Source organism: Eublepharis macularius, chromosome 1, assembly GCF_028583425.1.
Source record: "Eublepharis macularius isolate TG4126 chromosome 1, MPM_Emac_v1.0, whole genome shotgun sequence".
NCBI classification, from domain to species: Eukaryota; Metazoa; Chordata; class Lepidosauria; order Squamata; family Eublepharidae; genus Eublepharis; species Eublepharis macularius.
This window is the reverse complement of record NC_072790.1, coordinates 25,881,691-25,907,250: the sequence shown is the minus strand read 5'-3', so window position 1 is coordinate 25,907,250 and position 25,560 is coordinate 25,881,691. Positions and strand designations below refer to the sequence as shown.

The 25,560-nt window shown below is 41.9% G+C and overlaps 2 protein-coding genes across 5 annotated transcripts in view; one reads left to right on the top strand and one right to left on the bottom strand.

Annotated features, from left to right (window-relative positions):
* The window catches only part of SUPT3H (SPT3 homolog, SAGA and STAGA complex component), a 369,426-nt gene that overhangs the window by 6,685 nt on the left and 337,181 nt on the right, over nt 1-25,560 (top strand). For 3 of the 4 annotated variants that reach the window (XM_054995836.1, XM_054995765.1, XM_054995966.1), the window contains exon 2: nt 19,182-19,286. In XM_054995836.1, the coding sequence (XP_054851811.1) occupies nt 19,207-19,286 (80 nt within the window). In that variant the 5' untranslated portion in view covers nt 19,182-19,206. Of the gene's footprint in view, nt 1-14,441; nt 14,539-19,181; nt 19,287-25,560 lie in introns of all 4 variants that reach the window. The other variant, XM_054995879.1, reaches the window with a different exon arrangement.
* RUNX2 (RUNX family transcription factor 2) overlaps nt 1-25,560 on the bottom strand; it is a 257,963-nt gene that overhangs the window by 191,046 nt on the left and 41,357 nt on the right. The gene's annotated exons all lie outside the window — the stretch shown is intronic.

The window sequence follows — 25,560 nt, the reverse complement described above, 5'->3', positions numbered from 1 at the left end:
TTGGGTTTTCCTTACCCTTACCATGGCCATTTCTTCTCCCACCACTTGAGAGCCTGTTTTTTGGCAACTGAATATTGTTACAACATATTATTTTTTAGCTCTCTAAATTCCGAGCTTTCATTTTTAAAAAAGCAATTCTGTAGCCTCTTTCCTTGCGGCAATACAACTGCTTGCCTGTTTTTACTTTCTGTCCTTCTATCACTTAGTTTCATAACTTCTCCCTGTCACCGTGGTGCAGCGCAGGAGGCCTCTGGAGGCAGACTGAGGGCCACAACCTTGGCTTGGTTAGCACAAACCATGGGTTTTTTTTAACACACTTCAAATTATGGTTTCCTATTCTTGTTTGGTTGTTAGTGACAAATCATATTCAGAAATTGCACCAAACTTTACTTAAGCTTTCTTTCTTGGTTTAAACTCTTCAAGTGCAATCACTCTAGAGCATCTTACTTAGTTAGTATTGCAAACTATAATCTTAGAGCAGCCTTCACATCCCTACGCTTCGAAACAATGCCGACTGCAGTTTTAGCAGGCCGCTACAGTAAAATACCTAAGGACCAGCGTCTCTGTCCCTGTGGAACATCCGCAATTGAGGACTTACCTCATTATATTCTTAACTGTCCGTAGTATGCCCAACCTAGGACAAAATTTCTTTCTGAGATGTTGTCCAGCCTTTGTACCCACTGAGATCCTGAGAAGATTGCAATTTTATTACCCGACTCTGATGCTAACATATCCTACAAAATGGCTTTATATGCCCTGGCTGCAAAAAAAATACGGGCTAATGCTATGCTTAAGGGATAACATTAACATTGAACATTGGGGATTTTTACTGTTGTTACTGTTTTAACTGTGTATACTTTTATTGTCCTATATGAATTTGACATTTGACTGGAAATGGTTTGATGGTTGTATCTAGTTTTAAATTTTAATGCTTTGACCATGTCACATCAGTTTTATTCAAGCTTGTGTTTCAGTTTTGTTTGTTGTTTGTGACTTGTAATGGCCTATGGCTGAATACAATAAACCTGTCTACTTCTCTTCTTCTACTTAAGCTTTCTTAATTAAGTTTGGCTGGATATCTGAATTAACCCATAAGGTCAATGTGTGCACATGAAAGGTAGCTGAAGTTGTCCTTTCAAAATCCTGGTATCTGATTCATAATTTTTTAAAGAAGCAATTGGGGGGAGTCAGTAATAAGTTCAGTGTTATGGTTTTTTCCCTACTCTTTCAAAACAGAACTTACCCTATGAAATGCTACTTTGGCAGAACAGAGTCTGTGTTTGTGTATCAACTCTGTGATGCTAGTTTGACAACATGGCAGCTGTGATGCAGTTGCGTAGTGTTGCTATGCTGGCAAATGTCACATAATGTGAAGCTGTTACACGGCACAGATGCAGAAGGAAAGGAGCCGTGATAGAGTTGAGTAAGAGTAGGCTTGAAACCTGATATTTTATTTGTTTAAAACATTTCCATGCTGCGTTTCCACACCGGGCTCCAACGTGGCTTTATTTAAATATTTAAAGAGCTTTTAAAAATCTTACAGTGCCGACTATGCTTGTGCAAATCTTCACATCTGTTATATTTAAGTTAACTGTTTATAGCAGCTTTGTAATGGATAAGCACACTATTTATTTATTTTTATTTATGTTCTTCATTTATACCCCGCCTTTCTCCCCAATAGAGAATCCAAAGAGCTTACATCACTCTTCGGTCTTCCATTTCATCCTCACAACAACCCTGTGAGGTAGATCAGACTGAGAGAGAGTGTGACTGGCCCAAGGTTACCATGGCAAAGCTGGAATTTGAACGTGGGTCTCCCAGATCCTAGTCCATCACTCGAACCACTACACCACACTGGGTCTCAACAGAATAGCCCCTCTTGACTGGCACAAAGTGCTATACCATGCAATCCTAAGCACAGTTACTACAGTTTAAGCTCATTGACTTCGGTGCTTGTCAGTGTATCATCACAGCTGCGCCTGTTCTGATGGAGGATTGGGGCACCACATGTGTGCATTTAGCCCTTCTTAATATTTCTGCCGTTCACATCTATGCATATTGGTCCTGTTTTCTCAGTCATTGCTGTTCTGTGAATTCAGTCCTGTCAACATACAAGGTCATTACTGTAGCCAGGTTTCCAGGCATGTTGTGAGCATGCTATGCAAAGTGTACTAAAAACTTCTGGTTGTGTAACATAATGCTTCTCTGCATCAGGCCTCCAGTGCAGTTTGTGTGATTTGCCAAGAAGGCAGTTGATTGGGAGTGGTTATGTTTAGAAAAGAGAGCAACGGCCCTGGCTCTGAACGGGAGAGCTGATTTTTTAGGGACTCTCGGGATGAAATTTGTGGGGCAGATAAACTCAGGCACATGGAACACCCAGACACTTGTAGGAAATGGGACTATTCATTCAGCCATATATTTTTCTAATGGTTTAATTTACAGTGGCACCCTAGGAATTAGCACTGATGAAATCTGGTTTGAAACGCCAAGTGCAGAAATCAGAATTCTCCTGCAAAGGGCCGTGCCTCTAACTAGATTATCTGGGATTGTTTCCATTTAAGACTTCAAGTTAGCTGTGCTGACACGTAAATATGCCAACTGTGCATAATCCCCTGCCCCCCTACACACACTACTCAAGTAGACACTGGTTGTCTTTGCTGCAGTGGAATGATACTGTCTTAAATATCCAAAGGGCTTTCTAAATGTTATAGCATACAATACATCTCAATACAAGGTTTTATTTATCGACCGTGCCGCACAAGAAAGGGCAGCTCTCTGCAGCTCGCTTCCCATACAGTTCTTATGTCTCAGAATTTCCACATACCGGGATGGGTTCAAACCATAATGTATATCAGATTTCCCATTGGAATCGGCCTAATTTTTCTCCAACCTTTGGTTTCTACATAAAAAGGAAGAACAAGATTTTCTTTTCCCTCCAACTAATATATAATTTACATTGTTTATGCATGACGATGCTGTAGCTGGGTGATTGCAAGCTATTCTGAGCTGTTGCAGCTCCTGTAGACTCAGGATATAATATTTGGTGCTGGAAATGCTTTGTATGCTATTCATTGCAGAACCTTGTGTGCGTGTGTGTGTCTAGATTCTTTCAGAAAAGAGAACTGGAGAGAGGAAATCTGGAATATTTGAAGTATTTCATTTCTACAGTGTTGTTGTTGTTGATGATATATTACCTTTCTAGATTGGCTTGGATTGGAAACTTCACATATGTTCTGTGCTGTTTTTATTTTAGCTTAGTATTGGGGACGCTTTGATTCTTCACCCCTTTGCTTTTCCTCACAGACATTTTGCTGTGTCATTGCACTGTGTGTTTGACAAAACACTGGCTGTTTTCACACTGCTTGCTGGCCATGGAACATTGTGCCAAGCTCCCGGGACAACAGTGTCTTCTTGGCGCAATTTTGCACAAGAATTGCCATTCTCATGCAAACTTGCGCCAGAAAGACGCTCTAGTTCCAGGAGCTTGGCACGATGTTCTGTAGCCGGTAAGCAGTGTGAAAACGGCCACCATGATTCTTGTTTTTTTCGGCTGAGGAAAAGCCTCTTGCTATCAGACCAAGCAGTTTTGTATGCCCATTATTCCATATCCAAGGCCAGGGCAAGACAACTAGCACTCTGTTGTCTTGGGCACAGTCCTCTAGGAACTCAAAGTGCAGTGTGCGAGCTGTGTAAAAATACTGAGCATCCAGTCTCTAGTGCGGCCAGCCACTGATGTTGTGGCTGTATGCGGGGTGTCTCTTCGGCAGGAGTCAGGCAAGGTAGAGCAGTTTTGGATTGTCCCTAGATCCAGATTCTTGGACCAAGAAGGTGATCCAAATCATTGTATGTATGCGCTTTTGGAACTGAAACTGTGGTTTGGATTTTAAATTATGGACAGTACGGTACAAGCCATTTTACGTGTACACACCAACACATGAAACAGCCTTATACTGAATCAGACCCTCAGTCCATTAATATCAGAAATGTCTACTCAGATTGGCAGCAGCTCTCAGGGATCTCAGGCAGAGGATTTTCATATCACTGACGATCTGCACCTTTTAACTGTAAAGAGTCCGGTAGCACCTTTAAGACTAACCAAATTTATTGTAGCATAAGCTTTCAGAACCACAGCTCTCTTAGTCAGATGCATGGCCAAGAACTGAGGTTCTCTAAAGCTTATGCTACAATAAAGTTGGTTAGTCTTAAAAGTGCTACTGGGCTCTTTACTATTTTGCGACTACAGAATAACATGGCTAACTCCTCTGGATCTATGACCTTTTAACTGGTGATGCTGGGTGTTACAGCCCCGTTTATTTTTCAGTTAGATCTTGCCTTTAACCCTCTTCTTACATCCTCTGGGTAGATTGCTGCCATCAGGAATTATATTCCAAAACAGTTAATTTAAATTTCCCCTTTAATAACGTGTCCAAGCATCAGGCTCCTTTGTGGGACTATGTGGCCCCGAGGAAAGGAATGGGATATATAGGAATAGCGTATAGGGATAAAAAAACCCACCAAAACAAACGTTTATTTTTATAAGAAATGTATAGGTTTCACGCTATTCCTTAAGCTTGATGGTTTCAAAGATAGTTATCGGTTCTTAAAGTTGCCTAACATAGGCTCAGTCACACAGATATACATAAACTTTCTCAGATGCACACACAGTTTGCCTGCTTCAGATAAATTAATCTCTCACTCAGATACACCTAGACTTTCTCTCAGGCGCACACACAGTTTGCCTGTCAAAACAAGAAAGCAGGATGGATGTTCTCTCACAGACACACACAGTTCAGGCTTCCACACAGGTTGCCTAAATGAACTGGAATGAGAATTCCCTCAGGCTTGCACACAATTTTCCTGCTTTGCCCAGACTAAATATTTTTCTCAGAAATGCTTAAACATGCTCAGGCTGCACACAGCTTGCCTGTCAAAACCAGACTCTCTCTCTGCCCAGTAACTAAAAACTGCAGTTCACTCTGCCCACACTCTCAGTTATCATCAACCAGTCATCTCACTCTCTCGTCCTTCTCTTTCACCCCCACTCTTCATCTGTACCACACCAAGCATTTAAAGACACACACTCTTAAAATCATTACAGTGGTGATGGAACCTGGCACCTTCTGCATGCAAAGCAAATGCTCTACCTCTCTCCCTGATGTTTGAACTGAGTGGAAGCTATAGGCCTAACTACACAATAAGTGTCCCTCATGTCCTCTCTGGAACCAGGTGGTAAGATGTGCACTGGGAGTTCTGTGCTTGGAAAATTTGGTTCCTTAGCGGCAGTTCCCCGCACTCTTATCTTGACCTGACATGGCTCTAGGGAAATTTACATACAGCTTATCAGTATATGGGATTTTTCTAGTGGGGCAAATGACGCAATCCCAGAGCTATTTCAGGTTAGGAAACCAGTGTGTTTGTGTGGGATAAAGTTTAAGCCTTATCTCCAGGGCTTTTGTTCTGGGAAAAGAGGTGGTGGAACTCAGGACCGCACAATGACGTCACTTTGGGTCAGCTGGAACAAGGGAAGAATTTTTTAAAGTTTAAATTGCCCTCGGCGAAAATGGTCACATGGCCAGTGGCCCCGCCCCCTGATCTCCAGGGCCTGTGGTGTGGAGGCCAATCTAAACTCCCCTCTGTCTGGAGATCAGGGGCGGGGCCACTGGCCATGTGACCATTTTCAAGAGGTGCTGGAACTCCGTTCCACCGCGTTCCAGCTGAAAAAAAGCCCTGCTTATCTCCCAATATGCTGTAGTCCTGATTGGAATCAGTCCCTGAGTGTCTGGGAATTGAGTTCTGAACTCAGAGCTTACAGGGCACGTGAGATCGCCAGTGGCTGGCGAAGACTTTAAGGAAATGGTAACATACAGTAAGGTCCTACATCTTGTTGATTCCTTACCCCTTGACAACTCATGGCTGAACTTGCACCTGTATTAAAAATATTGGCCTGTGCTTAAAGAACTACCCAACTGGTTAGGCATGCTCAAAGGGCTTTGGGTTTTTATTCCTTGAATGGTAACACATCCCCGACACACACCCAATGCCAGACTGGTTTTGAAATTGAGCAGGCTTTCAAAAGCTTTTTGTCATTTGGATGGGAGTTGAAAAGTAAAAGTAAAAGGGCCCATTCAGCATGTCCAAGCCTCCAGGAGGCCCGAAGTAGCCCTGTAGATTTTGGCCATGTTTGGAATCATGCAATGTGAAAACTCAGGCTGTGGTTCATGACTGTTTCACGTGTTCAGATTTCATTTTTTTGACAGTGTACAGCCAGTGTATGTGTGGACTCTTGTTAAAGAAATGGCAGGTAAGTAGCTTTTGATAGTGGTGCAGTGCTTTGATTCGCCATTAAATTACTTGGTTAGTTCTGAGCCTTTCTTGATTGAACCAAAGCTTAATTGTGTTTTGCTACTAAGTTATAAAATTCATTACTTACAGCGGCAGTTTCTTATTTGTCATGTGCTAGGGTTAGATATAAAAACCAAGAACATTTGGGACAAGCTCCGTTCCCAGTTACAGGCATCCATAACCCCTGCCTACTTCATTAGAAATTGCCTGAGGCTAAGTGAAAAAGAGAGGCCACACACACACACATATATAGCTGTTGATAAGCCATATTTAGAAAGCTTCTGCAAACACATGTTTGAAAAGCTGACGGGTCTGTGGATTTCAAGGAATGTGGGGTGATTTGGGTCAATTAATTATTTGTGGGGGTTATACCACACACAGGCTAATTTGCATGCAAGCGTTGTCCGTTTCATACTGTCTTGTATGAACTGGGGCTTCGTCTTCTTGCAAGACAGGGGTTAGATTATTTCTCAAGGATTTTTGAAACCTCAAGTCTAAACGATAGTACTTCACAGGAAATACAACCCATGCTTATTGTTAATTAAGCATAATTATTAATAAGCTGTATGTGCTTGGAAGGAAGATGGAAACTCACGCTGCAATCCCAGGCAGAGTTGCCCCCTTCTAAGTCCATTGATGTAGATTGAGAAGTGCTTAACTGCTTGGGATGATAAGAGGACCGTGTCTGCTTCTTAGCTTCTTAGCTGCAATTGCAATGTTGTTGGCAATCTCACATGATTTACTGATTCTAAGAGAACCATACCTTTTGTGAAAAGAATCTTCTCTCATATACTCTCCCTGTGCCCGTATAATGCTGTAATTATGCAGCTATTAGGGCGTATTGGGTATAAGTGACTATGACCTTTTCTAAACGGGCAATTTTTGCCCGTTCTGGCCCCTTACTGCTTGGGGGTTTCTTCCAAATTCTGCATGCTTAACTCTCCCTTCAGATTTCAGTATGGCATTTTCAAGGGTTCTCTTCGAATTTTCTGCCTGCACTTATTCCCTGATGTTTTTCTTGATGTTTTTGGGTCGGCTTTTTCAATTGTGCAAAATTTTCCCTTTGTTTTTTTTCTCTTGACTTCTGTTGCACTCCCCCCCGCCCCCCGGCAACTTCTTGCTGATTGGTCTTTCCATCCTCCTCTCAGAAGCAAAACAGATGAGACTCCTGATACATGGAGGACATGCGTGGAGTGTACTGTAGTGAGAAAGAACCTTTGCCAGGGAGTGTAGTGAGAAAAGTGTAGTGTAGAAAGAACATGTAGTGGGAAAGAACCTCTGCCAGGGAGAAGAGGGAGAGAATTCCTCTTCTCCCTGGCAGAGGTTCTTTCTCTAGGCATCTTGTCTAGTCCGCTCAGCTCCTTCTCGCTGCCACCAGCTCCCCTTCCTCCCCTAAAAGCACTCAGCAGCCAGAGGGAGCCGAGTGTGCGGAGGGCAGTCAGAGGGAGCGGGCAGCAGCAATAGGCTCCTTGTCCATCTCACCCCCGCCAGCATGCTCCCCTAAAAGCACTCAGCAGCCAGTGGGAGCCAAGTGCACTCGGCTCCCTCTGGCTGCTTTTAGGGGAGCAAGGGGAGCTGGCGGCGGCAAGAGGGAATCGAGCGGACTAGATGAGACATCTAGAGAAAGAACTTCTGCCAGGAAGGGTTCTCTCCCTCTTCTCCCTGGCAGAGGCTCTTTCTCACTACACTTCCCCTGGAAACCTGCAGGAAACAGACAGGTGTCTTCCACGTGTCAGGCGTCTCGTCTGTTTTGGCTCTCAGCTCTTCCCTTCCCCTTCCCCCCTCCTCCTTCCTCTTGTCCCCCTCCTTTCCCAGGACATGCTTTAATGCTGTTGTTATTGCATTGTGTCAGTTTGCCCCAGTGGTGCCGGACTCTGCCTCTCAGTTCTGAGTCCGCCCGGGTGGGGCTCTCCTGTGCGGACCGTGGGTTGGGGGAGGCTTAAATCATAAACAAAAATATCTACTTGGAGTATGGCTGTCATATATCTGGGAATTTTTAAAATTTTAAACCAATCACAATGATATTATAACGTCACAACAATATAATGGCAGGATTATTTTGTGTTGTGGTTAGATTTTCAAAGATTAGCTATCTATGCTTTTGGGGGGGTTAAAAAGTTCTGTGTTTGGGGTTCCTCTGCGCCAGTGCTGCACATGCACCATGTTGGGTTTCCTTTCCCTTTTGTTTCTCATCTCCCCCCACCCCCACTGCTAATGCCTTAGTGCTGGGTGCCTCTGACTGTCACGATGTAAATGAAGCAATTGGGCTCATGCAAAAATAAAAAAAGGAGTAGTGGTGATGTGACAGCACCAGTGATGCCAGCAATGAGATCCAAACTTCACCACATAATCCTCTTTATTTCATGGCGGCACAGACAAAAAAGACAGCTCCCACAGTGGAATTAAGAGTGGTATGTGGAAATTATCTTGCGACAAGTAACGGGTCCCCATTTTGGAACCTGCTTGAGATTGATTTCAAAGTCCAGTTCTGGTTCAAGGTTATGTTTCTTATAGAGGTTTTTAAAATGTTTCTCCCAGGTAGTTGATGGAATGGGGGGTTGCAGGGTTGCATCGTGGCTTCAGTATTGGTGTAATTAGGTGCCATAGAGACACATCGGATTTCCCTTTGGCAGCTGCAATTATCTTGTCCCATAGAGACAAGTTGACTCGCTATCCCATATTTTCTTTCACTGTCCAAAGGATGAACTAGCCAGAGAGAGAGTCTTAAAAAATGGCTACTGAGGCATTCAAACATCTCTGACACCTCAAAATTAAGACTATTACTGAGTAGCCTTTGTAAAAACTGCATTGTAGAGGTGGCAACCTTTTCTTTAACCGTTATTTTTAATTCTTAAACTTTGTTAAGAGCGTGTGGCCTATGGGTTGTTAAGCTGAATAAACTGAAACTGGTGTGTAGAAACAAATCCAATCCTTGAGGAGTGGACAGTCAAAAAGAGAGGAGTCCAGAAAAGGCATCTATGAATAACACCATGTTCAGCACCTGCAGCTGTTGAGGTGGGGTATGGCTTAAACATAAGAATCTGGCCTGTTTTGAAGGCTCTGGCTCATGTTACACTGCCTTTAAATCGTTGTATGTGATCACAGCCCTCCCAACAGTGGTGGGGTGATAGTGCGCCCGGCCGCTTTTGGAAATGAGCTGGCCAGTTGTGGTGATATGGGGGGAAGCTCCGCCTGTGTGTGAGCGAGTGCATGTGACCTTTCACCAAATGGGCTGTGCTGCTGGTGGAGCAATTGCAAGCTGTCTCCATGTAGCCGCCGTAACGTGTCCAGGTAGACCGGACCAGGGTTCTCTTGCTAAAGGCTTTTATCCTGCCTGAATTATCATCTGCTTGACGTTTGCATAGCTTATCAGCCATAGGCAGCTTGAAGCAGAGTCTGTCTCTGATTTTTCTTAAAAAAAAAAAATCTGTAATAATACCAGAGTGACAGAGCGAACTGCCTCCTGGCCCAGTTAGAGAACATTAGTAAACTTAGAAAGAACTTAGTAAAAAGCTTAGTAAACAGAGGAAGCAGAATGGGCAGGGATCTGGCCTTCTTTTCTAGGATGACTTTTATCACTTTCATATGTTTCTCTATAGAGTACTTCCAAATTAATCGCAGAGACAGCTCCAATAAGTTGATGACATCCTATGCTTTGAACAGCAACCTTATTGCCTGTTCTTCAATTGTGAAAACCATATTTCATTTTAAAAAACTAATTCTTTCACATTATCTGCTTTATTTTTTATTTTATTTTACTTCTTTTATATCCCACCTTTTCCCCCAATGGGAACCCAAAATGGCTTACATTATTCTCCTCTTTATTTTTTCCCTCACAACAACCTTGTGAGGTAAGTTAAACTGAGAGAGTATGATGGCCCAGGGTCACCCAGCAAGCTTCCTTGGCAGAGCTGGAAATCGAACCTGGGTCACAACAACAACAACAACAACAACAATAACAATAACTGTGCTTATAGACTGCTCTTCTGGACAGATTAGTGCCACACTCAGAGCTGTTAACAAAGTCAGTGCTGCTATTATGCCCGCAATACAGCTGGGGAGCTGGGGCTGAGAGGAGTGTCTTACCCAAGGCCACTTGCAGAGTTCATGGCAGTAGAGGGAGTCGAACCAGCAGGGTGCTGTCTCAGAGCCCAGCTGCTTAACCACTGCGCTGCAACAGCAAATCCTGGTCATTCTAGCCAGTACACCACGCTGGCTTTGAAAACAAGCAGCTTACATTTAATTTCCTAATATATAGTAAGTGAAAGTTAGCCTATAACTGGGTGTAAATTCATAGGACAGACTTGGGCCTTGCGTCCCATCTATAGTGCCTCTGCAGTACAAAATATTAAGGTAGTGAAGTGGATATCAAGAGTCAGTGTGGAATATTGTTTGGGGCGCAGGACGAGCATCTGGGATTCGAATCTCTGTTTGCCCCAGAAGCTTGTTGGTTGACCTTGGACTAATCACACACTCTCAGCCTAATCTACTTCACAGGGTCGAATGGAGGAGGGAGAATGATGGAGTAAAGCACTTTGGGTCTGCATTGGGGAAAAAAGTGGAGCATGAATATCTAAATTATATGATTATCCACTTCGGACTTAGCTTCTAGTTTAGCACAACGCAACAAAGCAATGTTTTTCACTGTTTTCTTGTGGCATTCTGGATCATCCTTCTTTTCCTAGAAGGAATTATAAAGGAATTAGTTCTAGCCCTACCAAAATTGTAATTAATTTTATTAATACATGGTTACTTTCTGATTTAGATAGGAGTGGAAGCTACTTGCTGGTCAAAGTGCAAAATAACCAGTCTTAAATTGCTGACACTGTGTGATAGCTTGCATACAGATGGCTATAAATAACACACTTTTCATTAAATGAAATGTTTTTTTCTTTTCCTTTCAAATTATTTCTATGAATACTAGCCTTTTTCAGAGGAAAAGAATTTGGCAAATATCACGTAGATTTAGCTGGAACCTCATAATTACTAGTTTTAAATAGTGTTAATCAAATGTTATCCTCTTTTTACGGGGGTTCATATATAAACGAAAGCATGTTGAAGTAATCTGCAGTCCCATCTGAACATCTGAATTCATTTTGTAGAATGTGGCATGCAGCTGCATTTAAATTCAAAGCAAAAACAACTGCAGTACATTGACCCATTGAATATTACAGTAGGTTTTGAGTTCCACGTTATTCGGATTTATTGTAGAAAATTGATTTGATTGCTTCTGCTCTTGGCTTTTAAAAAAAAATGTCCGGAAGAAAGGAAATAGGACAGGCATATAATGTGACTTTGATGTGTAAATAAATTAATTATCTAAACCATCTAACAAATCTGGGCCAAGGAAGTAATTATTTTGAAGGGAGCCGGGTGGTCTGATGAACTGGTGGATTCACATGAATTAAATGCTATGCACCTGTTGGGCTGGCAAGTTAAACAACTTAACCATAGCCGAAAGGTGCTAACTGCAACAAACTGGCTGTACCTAAAGCCTTTTTTTGTCTGATCATGTGTATGGCCAGGGTTACTTGAAGGACCTCCTCCTTCCATATTGTTCAGTTAAGATCTGCCTCACAAGTAGACTTCTCAGTTGCCCGCGGTTTGCCCTGTTCTCTGCCAATCAGTGGGAGGTGACAAGCCCCCCCCCCCCAAGAGATTGCCCCTCCATTGGCAGGCAACCTGGGAAAGTGTGCACTGGGCACGCTCCTGGTGGGGCATGAAGACATGACTTCCTGAAGTGATGTCGTTGCACCAGTCACAGACATGCTCCTGCACTTTGCTTGGGCGAATTTTGGCCCAATGTGGGCCAAAATTAGCTCTGCACAAAGCGCGGGAGCACACTCATAGCTGGTGTGATGATGTCACTTCCAGAAGTGACATCATCATGCACGTGGCAGGAACGTGTACGCTTTGCACGCATGCAAAAACAAGCACCCACAACGCACAAGTTAAGTGCCAAGTCCCTCTCCCACTGGGTGGGTATAGGGACATGGTAACCATACTCACAAGCCCTCAAAAGAGGTGAGGTGGGTGGGAACCTGAGACAGGGCTTTTTCAGTAGTGGCACCTCTTTTGCGGAATGTCCTTCCCTTTGAGATGTGCCTGGTCCTGGGTGCCCCCACAATGTTGAATTTTTAATGTTTTTATTATTTTTAGGGTGGATTTGATTTAAATTGAATTGATTTAAATCACAATTTAAATCCCTAGTCAGTAAGGCTAGGTTTAAATCATGGTTTTCGACATAAAGACTCCTCACACGTAGCTTCTTGTGCAGATCTATTCTACTCCCAACAATCTTCTATTCATTGAATTTTTTGAAATGTAGCACTTAAGAGGTTGGTAAGAGGTTGGTTCTGTGTACGAAGATTTGCAAAGGAACAATGGGATTAAGGTCTTTTTCTCAACGGTGTGTGCTTATTTTATAACCTTTTTGCTGTGAAAAAGAGACGTGATCTCTGCAGACAAATTCACAGTTTTGAGAAGTGTAAAACCAAGCATCTGTGATAATATCTTCTAGATAGAAAAAATGCCCAATAATCTTACAGAAACCTCTGGAAGAGCATGACATTGTGAATGGATTAATGGAATTCGTTTACCAAAAAATTTAAACATTGTATGAATATACAACCTCATGCTACATAATTAAAAACTAATCCTTATTTCATGATGATAACCTTTGGACTATAATGTATCTTAAATAGAAAACTATCTTTAGATAAATTTTTCCTAAAAAAAATTATTTTAAAAAATCCAATTTAAATTTTAAAAAATCCTATTTAAATTAAAAAATCTGATTTAAATTAAAAATCTGATTTTAATTTTTTTAAAAAAAAATCATTGATTTTTATCCACCCTGATGACTTTTATTTTGTAAGACCCCTTGGGCAGGTTCCTGTAGAGATGGGATACATTTTTTCTAAATAACTATGTCACACACATAAACCCACTGGATTTTGTGTGATGGCTTAATAACATTAGCATGATCTGGAGCGAAGAAAGTGTAAGCAGTAAAGGGCTCCACTGGCTTAGCTTACAGCTATTGGAGAATGCACGTGTCGCTGTTCGGCAAACTTGAGTGTATCGTTAAAGGAAGTCTCGGTTATAGAGAAATCCCTTTCTAACCCCACTTTCTATCACCCTCAGCTTCTATTCTAGCTTGCAGTTTGGCACCAGTTCACTGTAGGAAGGAGGCCATGATTGACATTTGATGGGACTGAAGCATCTGAAAAAGGGAAAGTGGCCACCAAAGCTAATTTTTATGCTTTTCAGGGTGTTACCAAATCTGTTGTTCTTTCTGTATAGTTATAGAGCCAGTGTGGTATGATAAATAGGGGTCAGATAACAACCTTGGTTCACATCTCTGCTCTGCTCTGCAGTTCATGGGGCTTTAGGCCAGTCACACACTCAATCTGACCTACCCCGTAAGGTTGTGAGGATAAGATATAGGGCAGGGTGTCATATATTGCCACCTTTACCTCCGTGGAAGAAGAATGGGGTAAAACGGAAATAAATAGGTAGTAATAACAACAACAATAATTTAAGCATTTATTCTGAATAGATGCGCAATTATACTGATTGTTAATAAATGCAAGTTGGGGCTAAAAGGAAATTTCTAACATCTGGTAAAATAAAAGTCTGGAATATTTAGGATGTTTGAGGATGTAGTGAACTTTTTTATTTGCAAACATAAGTTGGTTACAGCTGGTTAAAGTTGGTCAAAAGCTGCAGAGTTTTACATTTCACCCAGTACATTAATTCAGTAGGATTTACATACTAGAAAGTGTGCTCTAGGATCACTATTTTCATCTGTTACAATAGCAACCTATCTAAATGAGCCATTTCAAGGGTTGCCAGACTCCAGGTGGTGGCTGGAGATCTCCTGGAATTAGAACTGATCTCCAGGCCACAGAGACGTGGAGAAAATGGCTGCTTTGGAGGGTGGACTCTATAGAATTATACTAGCCTGAGGTCCTTTCCCTCCCCAAACCTTGCCTTCTTCAGGCTTCACCCCTCAAAATCTCCAGGAATTTCTCAACTTGAAGCTGGCAACCCTAGCCATTTCTCCCCCTTATTGGCTGTTTTTTCTTGTTCTGAAGTACCTGGAAGGCTGTAGTTGATTGAATTGGCTGTTGACCAGCGCAGGGAATCTGTCTTTCCTTGGAGCAGGTGAATTAACTTACTTGTTTGAGACCGGTGAGTTGTTTCCCTAAAGCTTTACTTGCCTGCTTATGTCTTACTGGTTTCTGCCATTTCATATAACTCCCATTGTTGGTTTCTATACTGAACTGGTTCTCATGGTAGTCCTTAACAGGTTGTACAAGATGATTTTGGGGTTTCTTCCAGACCAACGCCTCTGAATTCTGAATGATCTTAAAGATTAACATGGAATGATGTGGATATCTTTAAGATGAAGTTGGGTTGTGTTTCTTATAGTATGCCTGAGCAGGGCACATATGCATTAGAAAGATTTGGAAGAGCTTAACTAACTTTATATGTGTTAGCCATGTAGCCAGATTTGGAGGAAAATCGTTTGTATTGTTTTCCAGCAAGCATACTCTAAGCGTCAAAGCAACCGGGTAGTTGGGATTTTAGAGCCATGTATATGGGTATCTGACTAAAACTTCTTTTGACCATTGAGTTGTTTTTACGTTTTATGTGCCAGTTGAATAATGGAAAATTAGCAGTTGAATAATGGAAAATTAGGCATTAACATAGCTTTTGCTGAGGTTGGATGCAACTTCTAGCATGGGCAGCTGGAATAGTCCTACTGGAGGTAGCTTCTAATTTTTTCTTCCCAGGAGAGAGGCAGCTAGAGGGAGATGTTTTAGAGCATGCCTGTTGGAACAATGACATTATGGAGAGAGAGCCAAAAAGACTTCTAAAGGCGACTCTGGCCCTGTGTACAAAGAGCAAAATTTGCTTGTTGTGACACAACTATGGAAACTTGAAAAGTTGAAGCTAGAACTTTGTTGGAATTTGAACATATATGGCCATTGTAATTGGATTTAGTTTCTAATGTCTACTGGAGAAATAACAGTATTTCACAATGAAATCTGACTGTACGGTTGGATGTTCTGTTCCTTGTTCATTCTCCTCATTCACTTTCCTTTTCCTTTTGGTTAAAAAAAGGAAACATGTTAATAGAAAGCATCTTGAATAGAGGAAAGTTAACAGGTCTCCTTGATCAGTCACAATATTTAATAATACATTTTAAAATCAGACTTGTGAATAAACATAGTGTGAAATACAATGCTAGTTATTAGTTGGTCAAAGTTGTTATTGAACATTTTACAATGTTTTTATGCTTTAGGAAATATGCCTAAGTGAAAGGTAAAATAATTGGGAGCTATGTTGCTTATGTTTAAAATGGTTGGCCGAGACTAAATGATACAAACATCTGCTCTTGATTATCACAACTACTGTTGCTAATAATAATGTAAGACATGAGCAGACCTTGGCTAAATGAAGGTTTACCAGGTCTTGTCAAGTCAGGCAAATTAGTGGAAGTGAGCCAGTGGCGGCTTCTGCTTGTGCCGCATTCATAATTCTTATAGCTCTAAGACATCTAAATGGGACCTGATGATCGAACTCAGACACCAAAGGATCTATAGACATAGACTTTGGCATGCCAATGAACTGGAAATTCTGACAATTTTTATTTAATTTGTGTGTGTATGAGAAAGGAATTCTTTGCTTTTTAAAGCAACAGTAGCTTATTTTTAATTTCAGTATGTGCATACAAAGAAATGCCTACAAAGCTACTGGCACCATGTAAAATAGATTATTTTAATATTTCTACTTGCTAGTGGCCTGCCTCCTGCAAAGCTCTATTCTCACTAGTCCTTTTGAGCCTGTGGACATCTTTGTAAATATCTGACCCAAATGGCCACCACAGCAGGTGGACCCAACCACAGAATGGCTTCCATGAGAGGTGAAGCTACACGTAGAGGAAGCCCAAGTGCTGGAGTCAAGAGCAGTCATTTAAAACAATATACTGGGAAAGAGGAGTGAGAGAAAATAAAACCAGCATGGTGGAGGTAGTTTCCGCTGAAATGTTATTTTAATTTGCATAGCGAATCAGATCTCCACTGGCCAATCGGAAGTTCCACTGGGCCTCACCCTCTTTCTAAAAATACTTGGTGGGCACCAGGAAAGGCGTTGGCAGATGCCATGGCACCCATGGGTGCTACACTGGGGACTCCAGCTCTAAGGATACCAAAACATGACATTAACGAAGCAGTCCTAAGAATTGTTGTTCCAGTCTAAGCCCCTTGAAATAAGTGGGGTTAGACTGGAAAAACTCTTCTTCGGATTGCATTGTAAGACTTGTATGATAACGGTAACGATAAATTAATACAGAAGGAGAGGACAGCTCTGGCCTGCCCTTTTAGAAGTATCTGGTTAATATCAAGTTGTACTAGAGCGCTTTGCCCCATTTCGCCTGGGTGTATCCATCAATAAGGATCCTGGCAGGTGATGTGCTTTTCATAAGGCTGCACTAGAAATTAGTATAGCATAGTGTTTGTATAGGATAGTGTTTGTATATCAAATTCATTGCCGGTTTGGAGCAGAGCTGCAAGGCTCTCATAGCTGCTCTCTTAGAGCTGCAATCTGATCCATTTGACAAGATAGCAGGAAACAATGCATCCCCCTGCTGCCCATTTTAGAGGCCCCATTACATACTCCGTGACACCAAGAGAGCATCGGGCCCAAATGCCGCCCTCTTTCTCCTCTTCCATGAATCTTATCATGCGCTCTTTCTCCCCTGCATTCCAAACTTAACCGGCAATAGCAGCGGCACCAACCAGTGCCTACAGCACTATAACAACTATACCTCAGATGCCAGGAACCCTGGGAGGTATTTATTTATTATTTATTAACAATTTTTTTTTATCTTGACTTTCTGCCCTCACAGGGCCACTCTGGTGGGTAACAAATTGAAAACATACAAATTAAAATATCTTAATAGCCATTAAAACCAACATATAAATGCATCATTAAAACAATTTAAAACCAGAATTAATACAAAAGATAAAAAACTGCAGTCAAACATTGTTGAGAGAGGAGGGATCTCAGAGGGAATGCCAAAAAACAAAAAGTCTTCACCCGCTGGCGTAAGACAGCAACGGAAGGGAACGAGCAAATTTCCTTGGGGGGAGAGTTCCAGTATTTTGGTGCCACTACTGAGAAGTTCCTCTCCCAGGTCTCCATCTGCCTGATCTCAGAAGGCAGGGCTCCCAAAGCAGATGCCTGCAGTGGCTGGGTAGATGGTTTTCCAGAGCCTCTGATGGCCCTGCTCTCTACGCCTTCACCCGGCACACCTTCAGAGGCTCAGTTTACATTCTGAACGGAGTAGAATTTCTCAGGCAAGTGGCACTCAGTTCACAACTGGGCTGATTTTTACAAGCTGGAGAACACGCTGAATCTTTTGTTGTTAAAACGTTGCTATTGCTTCTCCTCTACCCTCAATACATAACACAGTTTTTGTGGAGTGAGAGCTAAACTACAAGAGACGAATTACACGAGGACGCTCATGTGAAGGGAGTCGCAATGTTAGCTGGGAAGCCGAGTTTTAGAAGACAGATCAGAAGGTTCTGTCAATTTCCCCTCTCTCCAGAGCAGCAAAGATTGCTCCTCAGGGGGTTTGTTTATTTCCTTTTAATCTCCAAGAAGAAGGTTGCTGGCTCTGGAGAGAGAGGAAATTGACAGAACCAGAATGATTACAGTGGTTAAAAGTCAGACCTAGCTGTGTAGTAGATACTGCCTTCATCTCTTCTCACAGGATAGATTATGAAGACAGGAGAAGCTTATTAGTTACTAAGATTCATCAAAGTCCCTCGCTCAGAGTAAAAGAAAGGGTTGCCATAGGTGTGTTTACTCTTCTCCCCAGGATTAATATGTTTTAGATGTAGTATCTTTTAAATACTTTTGATACTATTAAATAATCTACTCTTTAAAAAAAAGGGTGTAAAACTTACTCAGAGCCCCTTCTCTACCACAGAACAAGAGAAGTGTTGAGACTTGTAGGAATATTCTTGTGGGCTGTTGAGTCGGAGAGAGCAAACAAGTGAAGACAGCTTGTTCTGAGTACAAGCTTATCTAATCTTTTTTCTCATTCATTTTAGCGTAAGGGTTTGCTTAACTGTCTTTATGTTGCTGGAAAACCATAATAATTTTTGCTACAGAACACTGGCTGAAAAATCGACAATGTTTTTACAAGCCATAATCTCAGACTATTAAAACAAAAGAATTCGTTGCTTGATATTTTTTACTGTGATTTTGCTAGAAGCAGCTCTATCATTTATTAAATGATACCTCTGTCAATAGCTCTATCATTTATCAAAAAGACACATTTTTAAGACTCTATGATTTAAGATTGCTTTAGTCCTAATTTTAAAATATACATTTGTTTTAACTGAATTCCATCACAAATACATCATATTTACGAATATTACTTATTTGCTCTAATAAGTAAGAGTGCTTTCAGTTGTTAGCATATAGAGAAAATAATGCATTTTTGGTATGCAGAACTAGCCGTAATGAACTTCTGAGTGGAACAGAGCAAATCTCAGTATTTTAAAATGTGGATTCTTATTTTGTTTCTGAGTATACATTTGTAAACAACACTTATGAAAAAATAACAAGGACTGTTAGTTTAAGCCATCAATGCTGTGTCCTTATAGTCTATATTGTGCTGGGCTGCATTTTTGATGCTCTATTTTAATTACTATTGCTGATTTTTAAAAAAAAATGAGCAACCACGGGCAGGTTCCTGGAAAGGTGACAAACTTTTTCTAAATAAATAACAAACACTGTTTTCTTCTTTGTTTACTCAGGTGAGCGGTTCTGGAGTGAGCCCAAATGTCGTCTGTTGTGCCATCAAGCAGTGGAAAGGGAGTTGGGAAATCGACTAACTTTACTCCGGAACTGCAAAGCATGATGTAAGTTCTGTTCCCGTATCTTATGTTGTTCATTCAGGCCAGACAATTTCTCGGCACCCAATCATGCAACTAAATTTTGGAGTGGATCCAACCATCCTCCGAGTAGCCTTCCTCCAACTTAAGCAGCTCTTCCTGCAACAGAAGAGCCACATAAAATGGAGGAAGGCTTCTTAGGCTAGAGGAGGAATTCAAACTTTAGTAGCTGGGCTGGTTCAAATCCCACTCCTGCCACAAGCTCAGTAGGTGGCCGTGGGTAAGCCACTCTTCTAAGCTCCAGCTCCCCAGCTTTACTGTGGAGATAATAACAACACTGACTTTGTTCAGAACCCTGAGTGGGGTACTAATCTGTCTAGAAGAGCAGTTGTTGTTGTTGTTATTTTTATTATTAGGCATATAGGAACAATGATCAAATTGCAATGCTTCCTCCAGCAGTAGGGCTGCTGTCCCTGCCTCCTACACACACACTTCTGCCCACCACAGCTGCTTTGCAATTGTAATGCTGAGCTGCTTCTTCCTTTGCCCTTCAGCAATGCAGTCAGGATGTGTCAGGGTCTGATGAAGAACTTTGAGGAGAGAGCGAGGGTGGATGCTTTCATTGCAATGTAGGGTAAGGAGCCAGCCAGGAGTTTGGAAAGGAGAAGAGAGTAGATGTTGTTGTTGCCCTCATACAGTTGAGGTAGTCAGCTGAGAGTCTAGGGAAGGCTGCCTGGTGGCAGAATTGAAGGAGGGGGCTTTTTTCTCTAAGTCCAGGCAACAGCTGCCTGTTTAGGGCTGCCCCCCCCATGCACACAAATTGGGCAGTGGAATAGTGCTGACTGCTATATATTGTCGAAGGCTTTCGTTAGTTAATCCCACCACTCCATATGCAACGTTAGTTAATCCCACCAATCCATATGCAAAAGAACTTCCTCAGGATACAGTGAAGTTTCCCCCCATTAGCATGCCAAAACCTGGGAAACTCTTACAGGATGACTCAGCCCAAACCCACCTTCCTGAGTAGATATAAATTACCTGCTAACATCTTCTCCACACATTGACACTGAGAGAATTCTGTCTTTCGGTGCTACACCTCTGAAGATGCCAGTCACAGCTGCTGGAGAAACGTCAGGAACTACAGTGCCAAGACCACGGCCATACAGCCTGGAAAATCTACTACAACTAAAGTGCTGACTCTTGCCCAACTGCCAGTGTGGACATTAACAACAACAACAACAACAACAACAACATTCAATTTATATACTGCCCTTCAGGACAACTTAATGCCCACTCAGAGCGGTTTACAAAGCATGCTATTATTATCCCCACAACAAAACACCATGTGAGGTGGGTGGGGCTGAGAGAGCTCCAGAGAGCTGTGACTAGCCCAAGGTCACCCAGCTGGCTTCAAGTGGAGGAGTGAGGAATCAAACTCGGCTCTCCAGATTAGAGTCCCTTGCTCTTAACCACTAAACCACTACACCAAATGGAGAAGTGAGGCCAGCCAATCTAAGATGGCTTAAGCGTGCCTCTTTGAACATCTTGCTCGGTTACTGTCTCCAGCCAGCATTTGGAGTCCCACATGTTGAATTGTGAAAGACCAGCATAGTTCAAAGCAGTTTACTTTTTCTTCTATCCCCTTGCCTGGAAATGATGCTTAAGTAGGTAATTTCAAACTTTGGGTTTTTTCCCCCTTCTGGTTTCTCATCCCCAGAGCTCTTAGCATAGTTATTAAGTGGTTGGGATGCAAATCAGTCCTCTGCTGGTTCGAATCCCACTCCTGCCATGAGCTCAGCAAGTGGCCTTGGGTCAGCCACTCCTCTCAGCCCCAGCTGCATTGTGAGGATAATAACAACACTGACCATATTCAGTGCTCTGAATGGGGCACTGATCTGTCCAGCAGTTGAGAAGTGCAGTTATTATTTATTAGGCTGAATTTAATTTTTTTTTTAAAAAAATCAACAGAGCATTCTCCAACTTTCCTTGTTTTTTTCTGGTTCCTGTTCTGGGTTTGTTTCTGTTTTTGCATATAGGAGATATCTTGCTAGAATCTTTTCTGTAAGATGTACTTTGTTTATGGTTTAGCTCCTTCTCTGAAAGTTAAATCTGTATCTTGTTTTTTGTCCCTGTGCACATAAATTCATGTGAATAAATTCTAAGTCACTAGACAGTTCTTTGCCTACCAGTTCATTGCAGCAGCTGAGGTAGGATTGCAAAGGTTGACAGCATGTTACAGGTCAGTTTTATATCACTCCAGCATATCTTTATCCAAAAGATGCAACACTGTCTTGTCTTTTAAATCGGCACGGGAGTGTGTGTTGTAAAGTAAATGAATGCAATGCGCAGGAGGTGGAGTTAGGTGGAGCCAAGAATAGCCATTTGGTGGGGAGGACTATTTCTAGTGTGTCCCCATTTTCATCTCTGGAATGGTGAAAGGGATTTCATTTCAAAACACTTGAAGAAAATCAACAAAACAACACAAAGTGAGACATTTTGTATCTGTTTGTAAGTTTTGAGTAAGGGGCTGGCCAAAGTTTTTGAAGCTTGTATCTTGGTCCTGGACTGGATTTCTTCTAGGTTGCTTATTCATACTTTGCCAGGAAGCAAAGTGAATGGAAGATAGGACGTATTTATCTATCATATACTAGTGATCTAATTTTGCAAGATTTGGAAATGGTTTTCAAGAAATACGAAGTAATAGCAGGGAGCCTTTGGCAAGATTCACATGTTTGGTCTAAGGACTGCAACAATGAATGAATGAACGAACGAATGAATGAACGAATGAATGAATGATTCACATGCAGTGACAAACCAGGAAAGACCCTGGGGCCCTCTGGTTTGTGTACGTCCTCCTCCCGTGTAATTGGCAATTTCCTCTGAAGGCTTGTTTGTGGGATTTGGTCTCTTCCGTGTAAACGAGTGTTCCAGCTCACGGTTTTAATCTGGGGAATTTGCAGATATGGGGATCCCTAGGATGGCATGTTGTTATGTCACCTTCAGAGGCCTTGCTTTGGCTGCCCCCACCATCAGGCTAGCTGAGTGCTGACCTGCGAAAGGGCCTTCTTAGTCGTAGCACCGAAACTTTGGAACTCCCTCCCCCTGGGAGATTTTTCTGTCTCCCTCTGTGGTCTTCACTGGTGGGTGAAAACTTTTTTTGTTCTGTTTGGCATTCCTTCACTAACTCCTCCCTGGTTGTGTGTTTTATTTGTTTTAAATAATATGTGTGTGTGTATTTAAACACTGTTTGAAATGTGTTAAATGTTCACTGCCTTGGGATCCCTGAGCTGGGTGGAAAGGAACCATAGAAATGTTGTAAATAAATAAATATGTGATTTATACCTTCTTGTTAGACTTGAAAATTTTTGGTAATGACATGCTAATAAATAAGAACATAGAGATGGTGTTGCATATTTTTCAATTGTTTGTTTTATCACAATGTCTCTCCCACTCTCTCTCTGTATTCTAGAAAATATAAAAAGCACATATAAAATATAAAAAAGCACATATAAAAAGCACACATTAGACAGAGAGAGAGAGAGAGAGAGAGAGAGAGATAGCACAAACATATAAGTGTGTGTGTTTTTATATTTCCTAGAATTCAACATCAACAATCAGACCTTGTTTTATTTCTTCTTTTACAACATGTTTCATAGTAATCTGTCCTTATTCAGAAGGTCATGGGATCTGACGAAACAATGCTGTTTGTGAAAGAATTAACATGTGTGGACCAGTTGGAATGGATTATGCTTTACTCTTGACAATGAGCATGATCATTACAAAGAATAGTGATTTATTATTAAGTGGGCACGGGGAGCCTGGAAATGTGGTTTAGTTTTGCTTTATGATGAGCCTGGAAAGCTTTGTGTATACTCTTTGTATTTGTCTCAGAATATCTAGATTTTTGTAAAACCATACGTGCCATCTTAAAACAGCACGAAAAAAAAGCCTGTAATCTAGAAGATTCCGTACTTAGAGCTTGGTTAGTTGTCTATTACAACGCGATGGCTACAAATCTTGATTTGGTGGAAGGCAACCGATTAATCAGAACGGCTGACCTGCCAGCGGCACATGCCGCCCTCTCTTTCCCATAGAGCCAAGGCACATTGATCTGCAAGAAGAGGAGAGAACTTAAGCTGACGAGCTCAAACTCCATACAGATCACCATTTTGCATCAAGCCATTTAAAGAATTTCCAGCCCAAGATTTTAGCTCTGTTTTAGAGTCATAGATGGAGAACAGGATAGATGTTTAATGGGTTTTTTTGGTATCCTCTGTGTTCGAGTATTTGGGGGGATGGTGTTATGAATGCGTCACCTAATTTCTTAGAGATAAGAACTGGCTTGTGTCTGTGAAAAACTGCTGTTATCAGATGTACTTTTAGGGTAGCTGTACTCTGTGATTTTTTGCAGTAATGCTAATGTTTCTAGAAGAATTTATACCTTAAGTGAATGGTAAGCGGTTTCAGAGTTCAGAGACCCAAGGGTTCTTATAAAGAAATGCATCCCACTTAATCCAAAGCTTAGACTTGTTTTACTGAAAAGTTTAGTTAAGCAAGTTTAATTATGGAAGAATTATTCCTGTAGATAAGTGGATCAAATGAATTTGCTCTTGTTCAGCTTTCTATGTACTATTGCTAGTACATAGAAAGCACCTCTGTATGCAGTAGAATGGTCAAGCATGGTAAGGTGCTTTCTTTGAGATATACAATATGGTCTGCAGTGTCTATATAACTCATATGCTTAGATGGTGGGGAGATGAGAATTTGTAGGGGTATTCTAGCCATCGGAGAGGAACTGGTGATTGGGGGCAGTGGTGGTGGATAAGTTTTTGGCAGGCCAGATGTGGCGATCAGGATTGGACGATGAGAGCATTGGATGTTAACTTCTAATCCTATCACTGGCCCGCTGTCCAACATAAAGAGTATTTTTGATGCAAAATTCTAAGGATTGGTTGGGTAGAACTTTTCCAACCAGATTGAGTTTGATGCCCACTGTCTGCAGAATAGTTTGTTGGACTTGCCAGTATCCTGTAGCAGTTTTGAGGATAAAATGATAAATCCTATTTGGAAGAGATAGTGCGCGCGCGTGCGCACACACACACACAGCCACCATAACAATGCAGTGTGTGCTCTGCCAAATCCCCTGTACTTTCTTCATATTAGAAAAGCAGAGGACAGTAAATAGAGAATCTCCAGGATTGCAGTGTGTAAGCAGCATGCTGTCAAGGCAAGTGCCTCTCCCAGTGGTGGTGGTGGTGAGTGCTGTTAAGTCATAGCTGACTTATGGTGACCCCTAGTGGGGTTTTCGTGGCAAGAAACTAACAGAAGTGGTTTGCCATTGCTTGCCTCTGTAACTTTGGTCTTCATTGGAGGTCTTCCATCCAATCACTAACCAAGCTCGACCCTGCTTAGCTTCTGAGATCTAATGAAATCAGGCTCGCCTGGGCTATCTAGGCCAGGACGCCTCTCCCAGTAATGGAAGCAAAGTAGGACAGGAAGGAGGGTGAGGGTGAACAGAAAGATAGATGGGTGGTTGGTCCTTAACAAATTACTCTATTTAAAATACTGCTTACATAATATATACTTTGTTCTTGCCCAGTAGTTCAATTATAGCATATTTTGAGTACCTTTCCTATCTCATTCACTGCCAAACTACACAAGACGCCAGCCACATGTTCTTCACATGTCGGATCTTGCAAGCTTACCTGGGAGGGGTAGTCTTTAAAAAAACCCAGCCCCTCAATGTGATTCTCAGCTGGGGAGAATCACAACTGGAGTAACTCCCCCCCCTCTCAAAAAACCTCCAGGAGCGAGGGAGAGGGGGGTGATATAACAGGAGGCAGAGGAAAAAAAACCCCGATTTTTGTGTGCCAGAGAGAATCCTAGTCTCCCCATTGTTCTTCTCCCGGTGGGAAATTGCATTGCAGATTTTCTCTCTCCCTCGGTTTTTTTCCTGCCTCCTGTTATGCCCCACCCCCTCTGACCTCCTGAAGGAAAACCAAGCCAAATGGATTTTCTTACAAAGAACAGCTGCTCAACCAGAGAGATTCTCTCTTTCAAAAATCCCTGGCTGAGAATCACATTGAGTGGCTGTTTTTTTGTTTTTGTTTTTTAAAAAAAGACTACAATTCCCAGAGAACCTTGCAGGACTCGACACGCACCCCTTGTCTCATGTAGTTCCACTCTCAGTAGCTAAGGAGTCACATGTGTGTCTTGACTTGCCAGCTGTGGCTCTTCTGAGCACCGATCTCCAAATTGCCCCATGTTTCAGGAAAGCAGGCAAAGTCCTTGCCCAGTGGGG